The following is a 22539-nucleotide window of genomic DNA, read 5'->3' as shown; positions in this document are numbered from 1 at the left end:
AGATATGGATTATGTCAAACATTGATATTCCACCACACTGGACACAGAAACTAAACATTATAGTAAAAATCAACACATTCTTCTTTCTTATGCCTGAATTCAGGCATTTGCCAAGATTGTGAATGTATCTGAGATATTTATAGTTCTGGGGAACTCAAAGGTTGTGTACCATGAGGTCTAACAAGTGATTTTAATTCTGCAATCCTCCATCTTTTTGTAATTCTTTTGGTACTTTTTGTGTACATTTATTACTTTTTTGATACATGTATTTTTTACCAAGGACTTCCTGTGGGAATGTAGCTAACGAATTCTTGTATTTTATTGGCATGCACATCTTCAGCTACCAGTTTGAGTCTCTTAGCTTAAACTGTGTTACTGGTAGCTCAGGAGTAAGTTTAATGGCTTTATCCTTAGTTGCTATGGCTCAACTAACCAATACCATGACAAAAAATACAAATTTTGAATATGCAGTGAAGATACTAAAAATTCATTGTTGTCCTCTACTTGTCCAATGAATGGATTTAATTTTTTTTTTCTCTGAAAGAACTGGATGCATAATTTATTCTAGAGATTAGGATAGGTAGTTTTTGCAGAGTAGAAATAAAGCCATTAGAAGCAGTGTAGTAACACAGTATTAGATAAAAAGTAGTGCTAAAAAAGAGATCTACAAGTGCCATTAGACTGGTTCTGCTATATTGGAATTCTCCAAACTACTTTGACCATAGTGGAGAATATCCCACACACATCGATACTGTAATTAAATCCTAGGTGCATATTAAGTTAGATCTTTCCAAAGTATTTTAAATTACCTGAGTGATATTGAAAATATATGTTCTTGCCTAATCAAAACCTTCATATTAAGGTGTTTTAGTTTTAAGTTAAAATTTCTGAAATTACAAAAGAATGAGGGAAAATATGGCTTGATGCAACTTTTGACAAATAAAAATTATTCACAGTTTCTCTTATATTTTCCTGTAATTCAGGAAAACTGAAGGCTTAGTTTTAAAATTTCCTGACTCCCCAGTATTGAAAATTAAATAAAGAATAAAATTATCCTGTCATTGATAGTCTCTCATGCAGTATAACTGATAGATTAACTGTGGAAGGTTTCTGCACAAGATGACAAATTAAGGAAGAATCCAAGCAGAAATTGCCAAACTCATATTCCAGTGAAATCATCCAAATATTAGCTTCATGGAAGTGTAAACAAAGCAGTCAGTAACTTGGCTTAGGAATTGTGGAATGGGAGAAGACTTTAATTACAGAAATATGAATTAGCCAATAAAGGAGAAGGGATTTTTTTCAGAAGAGAAAAAATCCTGTAAGGTCTTGAACTATAAGGAAGTGAGAGACTGGTTTTAAAGCATGCACTTGTGATCTTCTTCCAAAATCAGACCTCTCTAATGGGTCTTATAAACCAAATCCTGTAAAATGTGTCCCACTCTGCAGCCCACTTTCCAGTAGAACCTTTAATATTTTGTAGAGCAGTAAAGGAGAGGGGAAGGTCAGTGAAAGGACAAGCAAGAAGGATGTGTAGGAATATACCAAAACTTTTGCATCCTGTGAAGAAGTGCTCCTCACAGTTTATTGCAAACACAATGATGAGGAAATCTCTCCCGTTCATCCCTGCCCACGTAACCCACTTCTCCAGACTCTCACACGGGAAAACACACACCAGAGCTGCTCCCAGATGGGAGGAAGATCCAGTCTCTCAGCCCACATTCACTGTTTCCATGACTCCATTCAACTTGAGCCCTTCTGCAGGACCTCAGCATTCAGCTTTTATCTCCCATGGCAAGGGAGTGTTGTGCTAGATATAGACCTTGAGCCAATCTCAAATTCTTAATTTGACCCAGATCTATTTTAATAGAGCTTGGCTGATTTATGTGAACTGAGAATGTGGCTTATTGTCCAAATCAGAATTCCATGTCTCAGCAACTGAGTAAAATAAAACCTTAACTTGTGAACACAGAGGTCCAAAGGCAGCAATACAAATATTTTTAAATGCTCAAAGTTTATATTAGATTTAACTTGCTGTAAACCATATCCAGCATATTTAATACAGGATTAGTATATTAAAAATTATTTTAAAATAGAACACAGTTCAGAAAAGATCAACAAATACATTTGGGTAATCATGGTATAGATTTTAAAGTAAAGTTGATGACCACTAAAAAAGCAGCTTGCAAAACTGCAGATATTTGCAAATGAACAAAGAATAAAACCATAGAGAAATCTGCTCAGTGCACTGCTTTTAAATTTTACCCCCTGTCAATTAGAAAGGATGTGTATAACAAAAAGCAGCAAAGAATTGTGTATCCACATAATTGCTGTGACTGTGGGAGACTGGACGTTATGTAGCAGTATTTTCAAAAGTAATTCCCATGGCATTTTTCCTCATTTTGAGCAGAGGGTAAGCCTTGTTCATACTTATCACAGCTTTTCTCTTACTTTCTCTTGGAAGTCTTGTTGGTTTCTTTGTTTCTCCCTTTTCAGGGCACAGAGTGTGCACATGGCAGAGCCTGCTCACCCTTGCAAGATTCAGGTAGATGAAGCTTGCTCAGCAGGCACAGAATTTTGGTACCATGCTTCAAAACATCTTTCCTACGCATGTTAAAATTTTTTAAAATCTTATGACAGGAATAATTTTCAATAGGAGAAAGCACACTGTTAAAAAATATCCCTTGGCTTTCCTGGCAAATCAGCATTCCTGGTCACTAAAACTTAATAGTGAACAGGTAACTAGACTTTGTTCAGTGTAAAATAAACATTGACCAATTAGTACACTTTTCTCTAGACTCATTCTTAGAAATAAAATTGATATTTTTCCAACCTTAACTGGTATGTGGCAAACACCCAGGAACCAGCAAGAGCAATGAAAAGCCTGGCAGGCATAAAAGTAAAAACGATGTCTAAAAAAGGAAAGCAATAGAGCAAACATAATTGGCAAAAGATGCAATAAGAACAACTTTTCTCTGATTTAGTAAAAAAGTATGTCATCTTTTTAATGATCCAGGAGGTTACAGATGCAACTTTAAACACATTAATCAACTGGTAGGCAGACAAAGGAAATATGTAACAGCAAAATGGTTCTACACAAAAAATTCCACTGTGAATGAAGAAAAAATATGTCAGAAACAATATCAATTAAAATTCATTAGTAAAGGAAAGATTATTAGGCTAAGACACTTCTTGATGTGTACCTCAATTTTCTTATAATTTCCTGTAGTTGCAAATATCTTAAGCTTTTAAGAAACCTGTAGTTATCAATAAGTTAAAATAAATGGGATATCTTGGACAATAAAGAAAGAATAATAATCATCTAATTATCATTATTTCATACTGAACAACTTATTTACTCAGCTGTATGTTTGCATGTAAGACTGCTGTTATCTCTGGTATGCAGGAAGAACAAAAAAAACTTTTATACAGTATATAATTGACAGACCTACAGCAGAGCATAAAAGAAAAACAGTTTTCAGATTACTTAGTAAGCAATTTACAAGTGTTTTCTCTTAAGTTCAAGTCATCCGTACCAGGATGCATGATTTTAACTATGTCTTTATACAACATAAGTCTTGACCAATATGAGACAGATTCAAGATTTAAAGGAATTTGCAGTGCATATCACTTTAATCTACCAAGGAAATACCTACAGATTTATGCCAATAATTAAAAATTCAAGAAGAAATAATTTCTAGGGAATAGCTTCACGGATAGGGTAGATGTATTTGTTTCACTATGCTCTGTACAATTTGGCTGTTTCTGTATGGTTAGTACTAATTTTACAGGAAGTTCCACTTAATATGAGGAAAAACTCCTTTACTGTGTAGGTGACAGAGCAGTGGAATAGGTTGCTCAGGGAGGATGTGGAGTCTCCCTCACTGGAGATATTCAAGAACTGTCTGGACACAATCCTGTGCAATGTGCTCTCGGCTGACTCTGCTTGTGCAGGGAGGTTGAGCCAGATGTCCCATGTCCAACCTCAGCCATTCTGTGATTACATGAATATCAACTCTGAAAACATAAGACAAATCCTGACTACATTTTACATTTATGCTAAAATTTAAGTCTAAATTAAGAAGGAAAGACTGAAAAAGGATCTGATCAATGCACACAAAGATCTCAAAGGCAAGTGGCAAGAGGATGGTGCCAGACTCTTTTCAGTGGTACCCAGTGACAGGACGAAGAACAGTGGACATTAAATGCAAGTTCTTCCTCAACATGAGGAAGAACTTTTTTACACTGAGGATGGCAGAGCAGTGGAACAGCTGCCCAGGGTCATGGAGTCTCCCTCTCTCGAGGCATTCCAAACCTAGACATGTTCCTGTGTAACCTGCTCTGGGTGACCCTGCCTTGGCAGGGAGTTGGACTGGATGATCTCCAGAGCTCCCTTCCAGTACTGCCAATTCTATGATTCTGTGAATTGGGAGTGAAATTTCCTCAATAAACGACAGGTTGTTCAAGAGTGAAGACATTTTTTAAAAGAATGTAGACTAAAAGTGATTCATTTACACTTGAATTTCAAGGAAATACAAATGCTTTACTGCATTGCCACTGAAGAATGGTGTCTGGATTTGGAAGGTTTTGTATGTTATTATATGGATAAGAATTGCTAAAGAGAAATTATAGAAAAATATAGAAAATAACTTAGGGGGTTGCTGTATCACTAGACCTAAGTCCCCAATTCTCCTAAAAACACCCATCCCTACCCATTCATGACCAAAGGTCAAAGTGCACAAGAACTCCAGAAAAGGAGCCAACATTAGGGTTCACATTCAGTTTCAGTCATTTCTTAGATGTTCACCTCCACTTCCTAATACCCATCCGTTCTTGCTCTCTTTTTGATATTACAAAAACCAAATTGTTATACTGGCAGTGGGAGTATAACAGTATTTCTTGAGGGAGAGAAAGAAACAGCTGTGGTGCATCTCAAACATGAACCCATGGCATATATTAGCAAAGGCAGGTACACAAAAATGTGTAAATGCAAACGGTCCATGGTTCTTTGTAAAGTCTTTCCCCATCTTGGGAATGGATTGGATCCTGAGAGGTTTCTCTCTCCCTGAGCGTATAACCAGACTGAGTGCAGCACAAATATCTAATACCAGCCCACAGAATTAAATATACTTCAGGAAAGATTCAGAAAGAACCAGTGTTATTTTTAGAAAAGCAAAAATGCTTCATTTATTATGCTCATTCCAACTTTCAAAAAATTAGATATTTTCCATGCAATGATGAAATTCCTTTCTATGTTCTTGGCAAAGAAAGGCTACTTTGAACAGATTTTGTACATCTGCTACCTCAGCAAAAACACCTGCTGACAATTTTTGAGAGTTTCCCAGCACATAATTCTCTAGAGTAATTCAGCATCTAAATGGCACACAAGTTTCATAATATTGTAAGTCAGAGTAATTGTGTTTAATTTGCCTTTTCGTGGAAAGATACAATCCATTTAGTATGTCAGTGCAAAGGCAACTTAACCTGCCACTCAGTGATTAAAACACTAGAGTGAGACTGATATCTGTGAAATTAAACACTTTTCTTACCTTCATTATCTGAAACGGCCAAATGAAGGCAGCAAAGCATTAGGAGCAAAATATTTAATGGAACACTTCCTAAGCACTTAATAGACAATAACACCAGTCAGGAAATTTGTATTAACTGGGAAAGCAACTACTTATACCAATAATAATAATAATATGTACCAAAATTTTTGGTATAGCTTCAGAAAAGCTATACCAAAAATGGGTTCCTTAGGTTAGGTATTTTGAATGTCACTGCCTGTACTGTATCCCCAGGCTCATACAAAGAATTCGTGGAGCATTTCTCTTGGCAAAAAAAGTACATGTCAGAAGTTGGCCTTACGTAAAAATAATAGCAGGAGTTTTGAGCATGTACCTGCATCCAACCTCATTCAGGAGGTTTCTTCTCCACCACAGTACCCCACACTTGCACAGCAGTCTGCCTGTTACAAAATAAATCTGCATAGTACCTCAGAGCAGCCAGCTTTCTCTAGATTGTGGACAAAGCAGTTAAAGGTGCGTTAAAGTAGCTTAGAATGCTTATCTTCCATTCTTTTACACCCTGCAAATGCTCTTTTGCTTTCTTAGAGCATATTTCCCTTGGAATAGATGCTGACTAGTGAAAGCTCTGTTTTGCTTGCCCTGGTAAAGGGTCTTGAGGAGTTTTAGCTCATCCGTTTCTAGAGTGTTTATTTGAGTGAGTCATGGGGTTGTTAGGGCTGGTTTTTTGTTTGTTTTGAGAAATTTTAGCTGGATGGGAAGGGTATTGGAGAAAGTGGGATGCTTTTCCGAGTTCGTGGATTCCTTTGTGAGCTGGCAGGCGGGAAGGCGGTGATGCGAAGCTAGACATTGCCACCCCGTGGCCAGAGACGTTCGCCTGGCCAACGCTGGGGCCGCAAAACAAGGAACGCTCACACCAAATTAGAGCTTCAAAGTCCTGGAAAAACGTAAAGGGGGCTCAGCTTCTCCAAGCAGGACAAAGTTGCACAAATGGGGACATATAGCCCTGAAATCCATTAGTCCAAAGTGACCGGCTTACCCATGAGAGGGGACAGGACTGCCGTCCCTTGCACAGACACACACAGAACATGCAGATTTTGGAGTGTCTTTTTATTGAACCAGGAGAGAGGAGGGGACAGGCCCTCACTGCCAGTGTACAGTACTCTGTACTTTCCTCTTTGGAAACATGAGCTTCTACAGGAGGATATCCTTTCCAGCAATTAAGTATTCTCTACTATGGCACCATCACTACAGTTTCCTTCTCTGCAATCCTATTTTAACAATGAAAGGGTGACACTTGGGAATGTGTCATTTCTTGATGAGAAAGCACCACAAGCATCTGGCTCCACATCTGACAAGGTTCTCCAAATGGAGCTGCTCAGAGGCACCAGTTCGTGCCATTTCCGGAAGCAGAACATTGTTATTTCAAATTAAGCAGAAATACCTGCAGTGTGTCAGTTCCTGCAGAGCTTTTAACAGCTCAGCAGCGCTTTTTGGCTCATTAAGAGTATCAAAATTTGCTAATGACCAGCTACATAACTCATTCTGGGTGGAAGCCCTCTGAATCTTCATGCACTTCCTATATCTGTTTTTCATTTATCATTCAAACATCCCATTCCTTACTGTCTTTTCTAACAAAGAGACTCCGCAGAGATATGATTCTTTACCCTGCCTAGGAGGTACTCCATGCTGTTCAGTCTTTTTGCTTCTTTATGCTGGAAATATTTTCTACCAGTTATCTGGACCAAACTGATCATTTACATAACAGCTATGGGGAAACAGTTTTATAATAATCAGATTTCCATTCAATAAAGACTTTCACCAGGAAGCTCATCAGGTAAGATTCATCTCCCACACCTCCGGAATTCCACACTGCAGACCATTCTCTGGTGCTAAAGAGACTAGGGCCACCTAACAGGTGTCACCTGCAGGGAAGATGAATCCTACCACTCCTGAATGGATGAACAGGATTTATCAATGTAATCCTTCTATCCAAATTCAGTTCCTCCAGAACTCGTAAATTCCAGATTTACTGTTCAAGTGCATTAATTGTATTTGTTATCTTAGAATCATAAAACTATATTGGGCTCCCTGGAGGAAAATATGTATTTAAAGATCAAACAGGTTTTGAAGCAGCTTTTAAAAATTAAACATACAATTTATATATATAACAGAAATGCAGTTCTTTGAAATCCTCTGCCTGTGATGTACTTCAACCACATGCAGTAGCAAAACAGAATTCCCACGTCACCAGAGCAAGGAGAGAATTCAAATCCTGCCTTTCCAAAAACCAGATACAATTTTTATATCATTCTTATATACTGCTCTACTGGCTTCAAGGGAATGGTGAAGAAATTCCATGTACTATACACAGCTTAATCACAATTCAACACTAAAGGGTAAATTAATAATGTAGAACAAGATTGCTATGAAAGCAAAAATTCTGTGGAATCAAGGCAACAAGATGAAGTAGCCGTGCAAGAAAGAAGGCCTTATCAGCAGAATTGAATTCCAGACAAAGTGCAGCTTCCCTTCCCAGAGCACAGAGACAGCCTATGATTGCAGCAATCAGAATCAGCAAGAGGTTATAAATTTAGCTAGTCTGAAAACCAAATGAAATGGAAAATAGAGTGTCAGGCACTGAAAAGCAAGCTAATGAACAGAGAGCAGTATCTACAATTTTCACAGCTCTGAAGAGATCATAGAGAACTTCTGTTGAGTTTTCAGGTCAGGAGCATGTGGGATAATTAATTTCCCATGCTTAATGGGACAGTATAACACCAGCATCAATCTGTCATCAAGTCATTCCTAAGACACTGCACTAAAACTTTCAAATTTACAGTGTCAGAAGAGAAAACAATCAAACAAAATGCTTATTGTGTTAAGAGCCTTCTAGAAATAGCAAATACAAACTATTTAATCTCAAAGGCCACTTTACTTCCTGGACTTTGAGCTTAGAGCAGGACCATAGCAAGTTACCTTGATTATTTAAGTCAACACACTGCTTCAAGATAATTAAAAGGTCACAGTTATCATGATAGTGGCAATTATCTGTTATGTAGACCATGGGAAGACCAAGGAAAAAGATGCACTTCCCCTTTGCCTGGAGGGGATCTCAATTATATCTAGATCTATATATATAGACATAGATATTTAATATACATATAATACACATATATGCACACACACATTTTTTTTTCCTCTCCCTGTAGGAAATAAGTAAAACTGATAAAGTATCTAAATGTCAAAAAGATGACAAAAATAAAATACCTGAATGTATGTATAGACAGAATTCAGAGCATGCTCTGAATGACAGATTTTAGGAAAAGAATGATTCTTAGGCAAAAAAAGAAGGCAATGAGATTAAATAGCTATAGAGTATTGAAAAAAACACACCATGTTTTTACCTTTCCCCAGACTTGACAATATAAACAAACATAATATGTAGCCAATAGCCCCACCTGGTTTCTGAGACTGTACATGCAACTTCCAAAAACATCCCTACTTCCTTTCTTTGTAATATCCCTTAAATATAAAATAAATCCACAGTTTCTGTAGAGAGTCCTTGAAAGAATAAAAAGGCGTCATCTCAAAATGGACTTTTTTGTAACTAAAGGGAAATAATTTTTTCTGAAAAAAATATTTAGTTCTATGTAACACAGTAGGAAAAGTAATAAGTCATTGCAGGCAATAGCGACAGTTCTGAAAAGAGCACTTAAATTGTCTTTGAAAATAGGGAAGGAAAGCCTTCACATGACCACTGAAATCCACAAAACTACTGCTCACATTATGAGAGCCTTCAGTTCTACAAACCAGTTCGTTCTTAGTACAATATGTACACAAGTTTTCTAGAATTAGAAGATAAAGCTAGTTCCCATAAGTTCCCAAATTCAGTAGATGAATTTGACAGAAAATGAGGAGTGGTGTCTGGGGAACTGGGTCAAACCAATTCTCAAGTCCATCTAACATGCTTGTGCAGATGCATTTACTTGATGTCAAAAAATGCAATAAAGCTACATCAGGCAAAGGAAGCCACAACTCATATTGAGTGGTTTTTCTGCTGTAACACTTTATTAAATATTTTTCATTGCATCTATGCATTAATCATTTTCCAATATCCATCAAGGCAGAAAGATATAGCAAAGAAAATTGTAGTTAAAAAAAATACTTGGGTTTTGGTTTTAGTTCACAGACTGATCTTTAACAAGTACAAAGCTGTGTATCTTAATGAAATGTAATTCACTGTCATATAAACTGGTAATTTAGTCTGGGATGAGGAGCTCCACCTTACAGCACACAGATAATGAGTCATTGATTGCAGCCTTCATCCTCCTACAAAGCCAGTGCAGTATTTCCTTAGGTACTTTTGCAGTAGTTAGGCTGCATTTTCCAAAAATGCTTATGAACTCTGGTAACACCGATCAGGAGCTAAATTTATTCTCCTTACATTCAGCTCTGTTGCAAAGGTTCTTGCCTTTTGGTAGAAGAAGAGAGACATTTCCCTATCCACAAGGAAGTTATGGTAGATCACAGCAAGTCTGGTGTAAATCTTCAGTTGAGCTTTTTTATTGCCCAGGTCCATGGCAGCAGCGAGTGCCAAGTGGTAATAACCAGCTGCATCAAAAGGGTCCTGAAATAAGAGGCTCAAAGATAGTACAACCAGTGCAAGAGGACAGCAGAGCTCAGGTTTGTAAGTATCTAATAAAAATAATATAGATTCTGAGCTTTTCCCACTTTATGATCCAAACATGCCAGACCAGAAAATGGCAAAATCAGATTCTATGAAATATTACTCAATATAAAAATTTGCTGCACAAGTTATTAAAATGTCTTACCTTAAGGTCATAGAATATAATGTCTCCTAGGACTGAGTACACCTTGACATAATAGAGTGTTTCCTCCTCAAACTCCAGAGGAGAGGAACAGAGGGACAAGGCCTTTAAATAGAAGTGTTCAGCTAGTTCACAGTGACCCAAATGGTGATGGATGGCTGCCAGGCGATGGTAAGCTATTCTTTCATTTAGCTGATTTCCTAATGAGATAACATAGGAGTCAGGATATAAACAAAGAGACAGACTACTCAAATCTATGCTACTTTTAAAAAAATTCTATGTTGAATTTGCTGAGCTTTTATTGAAAAAAACCCCACATTTGCTTAAGAGATGCATGGTCAAAACCTGCCCTTCAAGAAAAAGTCCAATGGAATTTCTGAATTTCCTCCCATAGGATTTGACGGTGTCTGGGATTTTAAGAAATAACTACATTCATCTCATGTATATGTTATAATATACACACACACATACACACTGTGCATACCTACAAAGAATTCAAATGAATTATTATGAAAGTTAATGGGAATAAAGACTCCCTTGCCCATTCCAATATATATTTTACATGAAAATTTGCAACAAAAAGATTATTTTCAGACTGATCAAAATGACCAGTCTGTGCCTGTACAGAGGGTTAAGAAGGTTCTTAATCAGTTGAATAGCAACCAAACTTTAAGAATAGTAATTTTGAAACAAGACCTATAATTTTCAGTTTTTCCGTCTTATGTTGGTTCACAATAAGAACTTTGGCAAATCTGAAAGTACTCTCAAAAGCCTCTTAAGACTATTTTATTCATGAGTATTATATCTTAGCTCTTAGAGGCACACTCAGTTTGGATTCCAGGTTTGAGTCTATGCTCTACCACAGGTTTTCCATTTGATCTTAAGTTGAAGAGTTAGCAATAAATTGCTCATTGTTTAATTAGAAGCAAAAAATAGCAATTATAGTAATGTTATGAAATCTTGGCAAGAAACAACTGAATGCAAGGGAAGTAAACTCTAAATTTAGAGTGCTGTATTTTTAGAGGTATCACTCATGCTCAGCTATAATGGAAATTGCTCTTACCTAATTTTACACTGAGGACAAGAGCTACTCTTGCATATTCCAGACTTTCCTCATAAGCCTTCAGATTCATCAGCAATTCCACCAACTTATTGCACAATCTGAGTTCAGTGGTTTTGTTGCCAGTCTGAACAGCAAGTGGGAGAGCCCTGTCCTGAAACACACAACATCTGCTTAGGTATGGCTGAACCCCAAGATGTGCACTGACAGCTCTCATTTATGTCAAATCAAGTAGTTTCTGGTTTCATGGTGCTTTTTGCATAGAACAGTTCTTGCAACCAGAAGTGGATTTCAAACAGGTAATATCTACTAACACCATGGCAAGTACTCAACTGGAACAGTTTGCTGAGAGGTTCAGCATTTGTAGAGTACCTGCTATGGTGGGAGGTACATAACTATCAATGCAGCAGAAAAACTGCACAAACCCTGTAGAAAGTCACTGCTTTCTCCTTTTCCCAAGTACCATTGAAAAATATGTCTCCAGCAGCTTCAAACAGTTCCATTCCTAAATTTGGATCTCCTGTGCAAAGAGCAGCATCCTGAGCAACCTGAAAAGTAAAAAAGGAATGGGGAAGGAAAGAAAGAAATTAAATCTTGTTTACTCCATGGTAAAAAAAATCAGAAGTATTAGCAATTTTAAAAATATATTTTTATTTTCTCTCCTATTATAATGATGAGAGAAAAGCTATATTTAATGTGAGCATGCTCCTTTTTGGTACCCTGTCTTTGAACAAGCCAGTGCCAGGTGCTAAAAAAGAAACAAAAACCTGGTTGCCTTTTTCTGGCAATAGTATCCTGCTATCTTTATCAGCACATGACATTCTAAGAACAACACTGTATATGATAGCTGCCACATAGTAAATTTGAATTAGATCAAACATATAATAAAAATAAATTCAAATTGCAAGTTAGGTATTTCTAACTGCAGATTTAAAAACCTGTGAACTGATTTCTGTAAATAAATTCAGATCCACTATTCTGTTCTCTTGGATAAATACACATCTTGTTAGCCAAAAGGATTTAATAATAGAGCATGCAAAGCAAGAATACCAGGATCCTCAGTTTTTGCCAGAGAAAACAACAATGAAAAATGTACCTTCTACATAAGGCAAGGTTAAGAATCCTGCTCTGGCTGTCTTCCTTAGTTTTCAAATTGCATTCATTTAATACAAGTCCTCCTTTCTACTTGAGCCCAGAGGTGTGCGAGACACGTGCTTGTGCTCTTGCATGTGAAAAGACAGCAGCAGCTCCAGCTGGCCCAGTGTCATACTAGGCATGGCCACAGCAGGGAAAATTCAGATGCTGTAGAAATGCTTCCTAAAGAAGCTACTCTGTTTTCCCGGGAATCTGGCCCACAAGCCAGCATGCTAAGGTGATTATTCTCTGTTACCCAGCAGCACGTTACATGCCTGTATCATATAATTGCTGTGGTGCTGTAGAGCTGGCACATGGTGTTGAAGGAACACACAGAATTAACAGGAACTAAGAAATGTCACTGCCCAAAATCCTTCCAGAATTAAGCAGCAAATTAAAATGGATTAGCAGTGGAAAATGCTGAGACTTTCCCTTCACCTGCTGAGCATTACATGAATGGTAGCACTAAACGATCTGAACATCAACTGGCAAAATATATGGAATTTTTATATCTAATTACTTACTCTTACCATGCCACCTGCACAACACTGATGTGCATGTCTGCAATTGTTGACAATGTACCTGAATATAAAGATCCACAAGCTCGTTCTGCCTCAGAACATAATATATCTTTCCTGCCCGGAGCCAAGCATATGCCTCCTTCTCTTTTTTCTGGAGGTCTATAAATATTCCAAGGCTTCTTTTGGTATATTCCAGAGCTGACCTGTAGGCCCTGAAACAGAGAAAAGTGCCAATCACAGAAGTGTTCTTCAGAATTGTCAATAGTTTCCTTCATAGCAAGAAATGTTGCTGTAAGACATTCTGTTTCCCCTATTTAGGGCACAATTATAATTTCTCAGCTATATTACACTAAACTAGTAACTAAAGAACTCTTTCCCCCCTCTTTTGTTCCATCTACATTTCCTGTTAGATTGTTATTTATTATATTGCTATATATTATATAAATGTTATATATATATAATGGTATATTATATATATTATTATATTATGTTAGCCATACATTTTTCCTGTTATATCTTATATTATTTTAAGATGGTTTATATGTGTCCTTGCTCTGCCTCAAACTTGTGAGAGGTAGAAAAGTCTTTAATCATCTTTAACTCTTCTGTCATTTATAGATTTTTACTAAAAATGCCAAAGAAATCACATCTAATTTTTTTATAGTTTATACATCTGACTTAAGTGCAATTGAGACTAATCAGCAACTGTTGAAAGAAAACCCAAGAAACTGGGAGGAGAGTGGTAGGGCAGAGGAGAATGGGACATGTCATTATCAGTTCTAGAAGCACTTAGATTTCTGGGGTTTCTGTGTCTGGTATAAAGCACTGCAACATCAATTAATAATTTTTCTCCATCTTGTGCTAGACTCCCATCACCTTGACCCAATGCATTTTCTTCTGAGCACAAGACACAAACATATTAAAATAGAACATGACCTGCACAGTTGTGGTGTTGGAAGAGCTGAGTTTCCTAGTTACTCAGGGCAGCTAACACAAAGAATACTGGGATACTGGGGTCTAACACAATGTTGAGTTTGTGCTGTTATTTGGTGGCATGCTAAGGATATAGTCAAGATCTGGGAGCCAGGCTTCTGGGTCATACAAATTCCATCTACTACAAGCACACAAAGCAGCAGCTTCTCCAGCTAGTGAAGTCTTTCTGCAAATTCCAGGCAGCTTGAAATCTTAACCAGCTCCTTTGTCTTCAGTCTCTCCAAAGGAGGGTCACCAACTATATCATTAAAAAGCCCTAACAAAGCAAAATAAATTGGGTGACCTACTAAGCACATTAGATGCTCAGACTAAGGCACTTAAAGCTAAAATAGGCACCTGTTCTCTTTCCATGACTGAAAAATTTGTTTGCATCCTTACTGAGGCAAGCTTGAAAATATCTGAATCTAAAATAACTCCTTGAAGTGTAGCAAGGAAAAAAAAAAATCAGACAGAGCAGCCTTAACACTTTAAATATTCTTAGAAAAAATTGTTTCCTCAGCACTTGCTACTATAATTTAACTTGTGCAGTTTGTTATTTCGATAGATCACAGCAAAAAATTGGTGTTCGAAAAATAAGAGCAGTATGGAAATTGCAGAAGAGAAAAACTATGCAGGTTTCCACTTTGGCTTTGTACTTATGTAAGTTTTGAAAAAAGCCCTTCCTCAAAGAGAAACACTTACACAGAGGCAATTTAATGCCTGACCTGTTTGGAATATGTCCTTTGGTGCCTTAAAAAAAAGTCCTGCAAAAATCCTTGAAAACAAATCACCTGATATAGCAATCATCAAGAGTTGCATAACATATAATAGGTTTAAAATGTATTTACATAGATTTTTAAAATAAATTGGTTTTTGAAGTAGTGCTAATCCCTGTAGAACATCTTGTCTCCCTTGAGAGATTACAGTTACTTAAAAAGAAACAAGAAAATTCTCCATTAGCGCTGGACTTTTCAATTCTGATAAAGTGTATTACCAAAGCAGAGAGAAAAAAAAAAAGGAGGCATATTCAGCTTTTGCAGAAAAATTGAGATCCTTTGCAGGACGGAAAAGTTAAAATCAGAATGAAAGAAAAGTCACTCAGCATGTCTTACCTTTCTGTTCCTAAAGACAAATAGAGCTGACTAATAGTTTCCAAAATTTGGCCCTCCAGAACTTTGTTGGACATCTTTCTGGCTAAAGATAGTTGATATTCATTGTAGATGACACACTGAGTCTCATTGGGAGCAACTGTACTGTAGAAATGACACAGCAGTTTAATTGCTTGCAGCTGACCTGGGAGAATAGATTGGAAATACCAATATGAATCTCTGTTTTAAAATGAAAGTTAATTATTTTAAAATTATTCATTTTCACTGTTTCACAAATTACAGCATAGCAGATAAAAAATACAGAAATCATTACAAGAATATACCACTGCAATTTCATTCACCCCCAAAGTTAACATAGGCCAGAGGTTACTTCAAACTTAATTTCCAAAACTTCATTTCAAAATAGTAATAGATTCACCTTACCTGCATTAGCTGCCTCAGTTATGGCAGGAAAAATAATAAAGTAATATATGAATATTATAAATACAGATGTAACATACATGTATAACTAACATTCCCAAACAGGGTACATTTTGTGACTTATGAAAGATATACTTACTCTCCAGATGACTTGTCTCCATTGCAACTAAAAAAGCCCATTCATAATAAAACCTTCCTTTCTCTCTTTTGGTTCCACCAACATAATAACATCCCAGCTGAAGGAGGACTTGGATAAAATCTTGACCACAATCCATAATTGGAAGCCTGGAGAATAGCTTAACTGCCCTGATAAAATAATATTCTGCCAGCTTGCTGGCTGCTGCATGCAGGCAGAGTGCCCCAAAATTAGCCAGGGCTATGGCTTGGTTATGGGCCATGTCAGTCTCTTCTGAAAGACGCAGAGCTTTGTAGTAGCTCTCAGCAGCTTCTTTTGTGTTGTTGGTCCTTTTCAAAGCAATGGCAAGCATGTTGTAAGCAATGCCGAGCTGCTGAGGACTGCTCCATGCAGAGCCTACAACAGCATTTAAAATGGCTAAAGCCACTTCATATTGCTTGTGAAGAATGTAAAGCCAAGCAAGTGAAACCAAATAGTTGATTGTTTCCTCTGGCTTAGTAGAAGCAGAGTCCAGTGCTTTCATCATGTAAGCAATGGCTTTCCCATACTGTTTGTGGTGGCTGTACAGCTTTGCTAAGCTGAGATAGATAGTGCTGCACAGTCCTTCCTCCTCATTAGTAAAGACAGAAGAAAGTGCTTGTATGAGGTAAGGTGCAATTTGGGATGGGAATATTTGTCTGAGTTTTCTCAGGCCATATAATTTGGGAGCATTTTTGATGACTAAATCAATCCTTTTCAGGGAATCCATTAAGGTACTGGAGCTCTGGGGAGAGTTAACCTTTATGCAACTTAACACAATGTGTGGCAAACACTTTTCGTGGTAGGACTCTGCCAGTTTGAAGTAACAGTTGTTGGATAAACTGTTTTGTAAACCCAGGTCATTGAGCAACAGCTGAAACCTTTCCAAGAAAGGCAGTGCCTCTTGGTGTTGTTTGCGTGCACTGTAATGTTTTGCCAGCAGAAAGCATGCCCTTGCCTCTGCATGTTTGTTCTGGCTCAAAATTGTCCTCTTCAGAGCATACTTCAGTATATCTGACTCCAGGTCAGCACTGCAAATGTAGTTGGGAATTCCCATGAGAAGAGATGCAGCCTTGTCAAAAATATGAGTACACTTTTCTTTGTTCTTCTGGGTCAAGTAGATGACTGTTAGATTTGTATAAAGAGAAATCACAAAGTACAAATCACTAAACCCTCCAGCTACTTCTCTCAATGCTTCCTCAAAATATACACGAGCTTGGGAAAACTTCAGCTTCTTGACACTGAGCCTGCCTAAGAGAAAGCATAGCCTTGCTAGTGCCCAGGACAGACCTGCTTTCTTTGCTGCTTCCCTTGCTAATCTTAAAAAATTAACCAGTTCTTCTTCTTCTGAAAATCCATAAAACATGCTATTCATAAATGAATAAGAGAAATTATACAGGCTTTTGAAGTTGCTCTCATACTCTTTCCTATTTAAGAAAAGTAACAAGGGCTCAAACATGTCAGATGCTTGAATATCTTCTTGACATATGTGGAAGCAAGGCCCTTCAGGTAGAGGAAATATTTCAGTCTTTGAAGAGCCAGCAGATTCCTTCCCTTCAGCAGGTGGCTCTCCAGCTTGAGTGGCCTCCAAATTCTTGAAGTTCTTCAGCAAATCTTCTATCTTGCCATTCTTGCTAGTGGATCCTGGGCTAGAAGGTGAGCGTGCAATGTCTGAAATTTCAAAATATATTACAGATCACAACTTCTTGTATGCATGCACACAAAGGCCTTTAATAGACCAACTAAAACATTTGTCAGTGAAGATGGTGTTACGAAAACATTATGTAAACATACAATGATTCTTAACAGAATGTCTAGGAGAAAAGCCAAAGGTGTAAAAAGATAGCAAGGAGGATAAAGAGGCGTGGGAGACTGGAGGAGTGGGAATAAACACAACTGCCACATGGAGCAGGTTAGTGATTAGTATACTTGTCTAGCCAGGCCCTGGGCCTGATCCAACGTTAATCCATCTAAAGTCCAGCATTAATTCAAACTGCCTTTTGTCTGTGTAGACTCAGAATGTACAGTCTGTGTATTCTCTGTTCTCTCCATGTGTATGTGAGCAAGAGACCTGCCAAAGAAATACAATTCAGACTAGCTGGTAAGCAGAAGGAAATCTAGGAAGATCCAAGGTCTGAAGTGGAGGCTGGATGAAGGGCCCAGGGTCAGGCCATAGTTGAACTTAAGGTGTGAGGGAAATGGGAAACCATCCACATAGAACAAGGGCATGGCTCTGTCCTGAGAGCGTGCTCAGGCAGGTCAGCCAGGGCAGGGAGTAGGACTGAGCTATTTGAGCTGGTTGTTCCACCATGCTTGGGGGTGCCCGCAAAGGTTCTGTTCTCCTGTCCTGTCCTGGTCAGCCAGGAGATTTTGCTTTAGATCCAAATCTCCTGGCCAGGATTTCTTCTATTAATCAAATATCAGCCCTGATTCTCTGCTGGCACAGATTATCTTTCACAAAATTACCAATTTGTGGCAACTGATATGGCCATTGGTCTAAATTCTCTGAGTGACAACATGGTTGAATACCTACAAATATAATAAAGGCAGATATGCCATCAATTCTTAATCCTCCCACTGTTTTCCAGGCCAGTCAATAGGGTAGGGATTAGGGATGGAGAATACAGTCATAGTCAGTTCTTAAGTTTACAGCTGCAGATCAACAGGAGCTTGTTGAAGTCGCAGATTTAGAGCTCAATTCCCTTAGAATCTCATTTCTGAAAGTGCAGCAGAATCATAAATATAAAAATTGTTTTTTAGGAAAATGTTGTACAATATGAGTAATGATAGTGACAGCTTAGAAACAAAACACCAAAGGGAAATAATTCTGCATTCTCAACTAAATATCTCGTTTGGGAAATCTATTTCTGGGACTAAGTTTTCTAGTAGGCAAAAAAAAAAAAATTGCTGCAATTCAAACTCAGCAGTTGCCAGGTGCCCAATAAGCAGTATTTGGCATTGATAAACAATGTGGAGGGGCTGGGAGGTGGTGAATGTGTGTCACATCAGTGAAAGTCATAGAATTTACAGCTGGCTAGCAAGTCCCAACAAAGACATTTGCTATCAGTGAAAACTCACAATGTCTTACAGAAAACATACTAAGAAGGGGTTAAAGCAAAATCTCAGAAAGCAAACAATGAGAGAAGAAAATTAGCATGTGAAGAGACATTAGAAGCATAATTGCTGTCAAAGACACCAAAAATATCAGAAGTCTCATTAATTTTATGTAAAAATTATCTGTGTATAAAGTATTACCACATTCATGAGCTTTCTGAAATTCAGGTTCTTCTAATTCATCTGTAAGAAAGAAAAAAATATATATTAGCTATAGTATCTTGGTCATTTTTCAGTTTCAAATCTCCCAAAATAAAGCTGTATTTAGTAGATAATTCTTTAAGTCATAAGAATTTGATAGATCCTGGAAATTGAGACAAAAATAAGTATTCTGACCCAAAGCTAACAGGGGTTAGCTGACACAATTCACTGCTTCTGCATGGCTATCATCAAGTAGTTACCTCTGCTCAGTAAGGTGGGGAGCAAATCACAGTGAGAATAAAAGCCAACCTGTCCTGCAGGAGGGAGGCATTTCTGCTGCATTAAAATACAAGTGGGCAGCAAAGAAATGACCATTCTCCACAACCTGCTCATAAAATGAGGTTGCAAAGAGCCCTTAATATTTTTAGTGTCACTCCCAGGATAATGGGGAGAGAGGTGGGAAAGCAAGTTATTTAGGGTTGTTGGTGTAGATAAATGTCAGACTTTTGTAGCCATTCCAATAGAAGGTAGGTGAAAAAAAATCACTCATTTTTAAAAAATTTAGCTTAATTCTATAAACTTTGTAACTATAGATCTAGCTTTACATTTAAACACAGCACATCTGTAGAGCATTTAAGAATTACTATTTTGAGCAGCTGATATTTCTCAAGGCATTTCAGTTGTCATGCTGCATTTCAGGAATATTTTCACTGTCTTTCATACACTTGATGCAGTAGAAGTGGTACTGAGGGTATGAAGGATATATACAAAAGCAGAGGCTCACAGACCTAATTAAGCTGGTAGAAAGCTACTTTACTAGTCTTTGAGAATGACCTCTCACTGACTGTTTACTTCTAGAAGTCCTTTTTATAAATGCTTTTCTGACTTTGGTGGATGAAAGCCACTGATGTTTACAGTAGTTGTAACTTAATACTCTAAATATTTCATCAGGGAAGTGCTCATAAGTAAATACTTCTCAGTAGATTGATGTAGATGGAAGAATTGAAAATCTATTTAGTCAGATCACACAACAAAATATCAAGTGAATGTTGAAAATGCTTGCTCTGGATAAGTTGCGTTATGAGAACCAATTGAGCTATTTAAGAGAAAGTGGTAAAGATGGTACTATGAGCTTGGGAAGATGCAAAAGAAGGTGATACTTAGGTTAGGGAGGAGATGTAGTGAAAAACTTTCAACAGCAAAATAGCAGTATGTCCATTAAGCCCCTGACATGCTTTAGTACCTTAGAGGTTTGAGTTTTGTTCCCAGGCTTTTCATTAGGGCACAGGAGGCGAGATGTGCAGGCATTTTGCACGTTGCCAGGGCAGGTCTGACACACCCTAGTTATTGTTCACACTCACACACATGCTCTGATTTGCAGAATTAAACCAATGTGCCTGACTCCAACCTACACAGCAGCTCCTGTCAACCTGGAGCCTGCAGGCCTGTCTCTCAGGATGGCACTAATGGAGATAACACTTCCTTAGATATTGGACAAGCAAATGCATCACCAACAGCCTGTGGTGGAATAAGAAACCACTGCCTCTCCTCAGTTCAGCAAGACTATTACTGATGCCTCAGGTTTTAGCTTTTATATTTTTCAGATTCTGGGCCGCTTTAGTGTGTGAGTCTGGCCTTCATATTAGGGGACAGTGAGCTCTCTTCACAGAGTGGTTAGACAAAACAAATTGTTCTCTAGCTGGAGACCAAGGACAACCAATCCAGATCTCAGGCCCAAGTGCACAAACACCAGTGGACTGACGAGAGAAAAGCAAAAAGGATGGGACTTCATGGGCTAAAGCTGAAATTAGGCAATTAATTTGAATATGCTAACAGACCAAAACTTATAAAAGTGTGAGACCCATGACTGGTTGTCCATTTTGGGTTCGCCTGGGGTGTAACCCTGGGCTCTTATGCTGCCCAAGGTAGATCTACTGAGACCTCCTAATAAATACCTACTTTATTCTTTAGCTAGCCTCTGTCCTAGGATGGCCTTCACAAGGCATCATTACATCACCCTGCCTTACATTAAGTCTATGAAGGTGAAACCCCAGTTACCCCAATTGCTTATGCACAGCACAGAGAAATAATGGCTGTATCAGAGATTATGTTACTAAGACTAGATTTTGCTACTTTTCTATACCTTCGAAAATTAAATCAAGCATGAAGAGGTGTGTTTGCATTAGCTGTCAATAATTATTAGGCTGTGCTACCTTTCCCAGGAGGAAAAGCCAGCAGTGTTTGGGTGAACATACTGCTTTTTATAATGCAGCCATGTGAAATTATAATTTGCAATTCAGTCATGTAAAAGCTTGGAGATCTGTGCAGCACAATTAGAGAGGTTTTAAAAGCCTGTTGTTTAAATTCACTCAGGAAAAAATAGAAACGACGAAAGACTTACAAATCCTCTTCTGGGAAAAGCCTTGAAACAGCTGAAGAATAGCAAAGATGATAGAAAGGATTTTTACATGCCATATCAAAGATCCAATCAATTACCAAGATATTTCAAAATAGGTGTAAATGCTGGGATGTCATTGAAAAAATTTTATAATAGGGGTATAGGAACTACACATGTACCTTGTGTAATAAAAAGAAGTAAAAGTCATACTTACCTATTCTATACACAGAGCAAACATCTGTGATGGAGGTTTCTTTCAACAAATGTACTACTTCTTCCAAATTTTTTTCTTTTGAAAAAAAAGATTGCTCTTCTTCTTCAAGAAAATCCAGATCTTGTGGTCTAGTAAAGAAAAGAGTAACTTTGAAGGTGCCTGAAAGCAGATTTGGCTTATGGAGCTCACTGCATCACATATGAACTTGTTAGAAAAACTAATACAGTCTTTACATTATTGGGTGTGCTGTGTTCAAAATTAGTTTCAGTCAATGTATAAAATATGCATGTAAACTGATAGTAACTATGCTTACAACTGGCAGTTTCTGCCATATCAGAGTAAGCTTTATGTCAGTGTTATTGGATAGCATTTTCTGAGAGTATTTATTTAAAGCATGATTCTTGAAGGACTTTATGGTATTTATTTCCTAATACAAGCTTTAAGTTACATATGAAATGGACCTGCAAGCAGCATTTAAGAACTCCTTGTTTCAGCATGCAAACAGTTCAGGCATATTAATAAGAGCAGCCTATTTACATGGTGCCAGTGCATGATGAAGTACACCCTTTTTAGAGGTTTCACTCTGCATTATTAGCAACTTTGCAAAGGCCCCATTAGAAACAAGTTAAAGGATATAACTGAGGGTACTGGAAAAAAAAAAAACAAAAACAGAACTTGGGTGCTTTAACATAGATCTTGAGAGACCAGCAAAAGGACCTTTTGCAAGGGTAAAGCTGCTTGGATCTTGTGAGCCAAAGAATAGAAACTGAACCAATATAAGTCCAGCAACTTCTTTTCCCAGGAAGAAACTCCGCTACAGAGTAATAATATTTTGCAGCATTTATGCAGACTTCATATGCCAATTCCTTTACAGTTTTGACTGATACATGCTACGACAATTCACATTAAAACAACAAAAAAGCCCAAAACCAAATCCAAAAAGAA

General features: G+C 37.6%; 1 protein-coding gene and 1 long non-coding RNA gene across 7 annotated transcripts in view; one reads left to right on the top strand and one right to left on the bottom strand.

Annotated features, from left to right (window-relative positions):
• Window positions 1-9567: 9567 nt before the first annotated feature.
• The window catches only part of SH3TC1 (SH3 domain and tetratricopeptide repeats 1), a 32474-nt gene continuing 19502 nt past the window's right edge, over window positions 9568-22539 (bottom strand). For 5 of the 6 annotated variants that reach the window (XM_064418779.1, XM_064418776.1, XM_064418780.1 and 2 more), the window contains 9 exons: window positions 21595-21722; window positions 18983-19024; window positions 15713-17398; window positions 15157-15337; window positions 13134-13284; window positions 11843-11965; window positions 11421-11571; window positions 10361-10557; window positions 9568-10155 (listed from right to left, as the gene is read on the bottom strand). In XM_064418779.1, the coding sequence (XP_064274849.1) occupies window positions 9925-10155; window positions 10361-10557; window positions 11421-11571; window positions 11843-11965; window positions 13134-13284; window positions 15157-15337; window positions 15713-17398; window positions 18983-19024; window positions 21595-21722 (2890 nt within the window). In that variant the 3' untranslated portion in view covers window positions 9568-9924. Of the gene's footprint in view, window positions 10156-10360; window positions 10558-11420; window positions 11572-11842; window positions 11966-13133; window positions 13285-15156; window positions 15338-15712; window positions 17399-18982; window positions 19025-21594; window positions 21723-22539 lie in introns of those variants that run through there. The other variant, XR_010361522.1, reaches the window with a different exon arrangement.
• LOC135299556 (uncharacterized) lies at window positions 10105-22236 on the top strand. The gene is made up of 2 exons (XR_010361523.1): window positions 10105-10215; window positions 17537-22236. It is a non-coding gene; the product is annotated as an uncharacterized LOC135299556 (long non-coding RNA).

This window comes from Passer domesticus, chromosome 4, assembly GCF_036417665.1.
Source record: "Passer domesticus isolate bPasDom1 chromosome 4, bPasDom1.hap1, whole genome shotgun sequence".
In the NCBI taxonomy this organism is placed as follows: domain Eukaryota; kingdom Metazoa; phylum Chordata; class Aves; order Passeriformes; family Passeridae; genus Passer; species Passer domesticus.
Note: the sequence above shows the minus strand (reverse complement) of the source record. Positions and strands in the feature narration are given on the sequence as shown.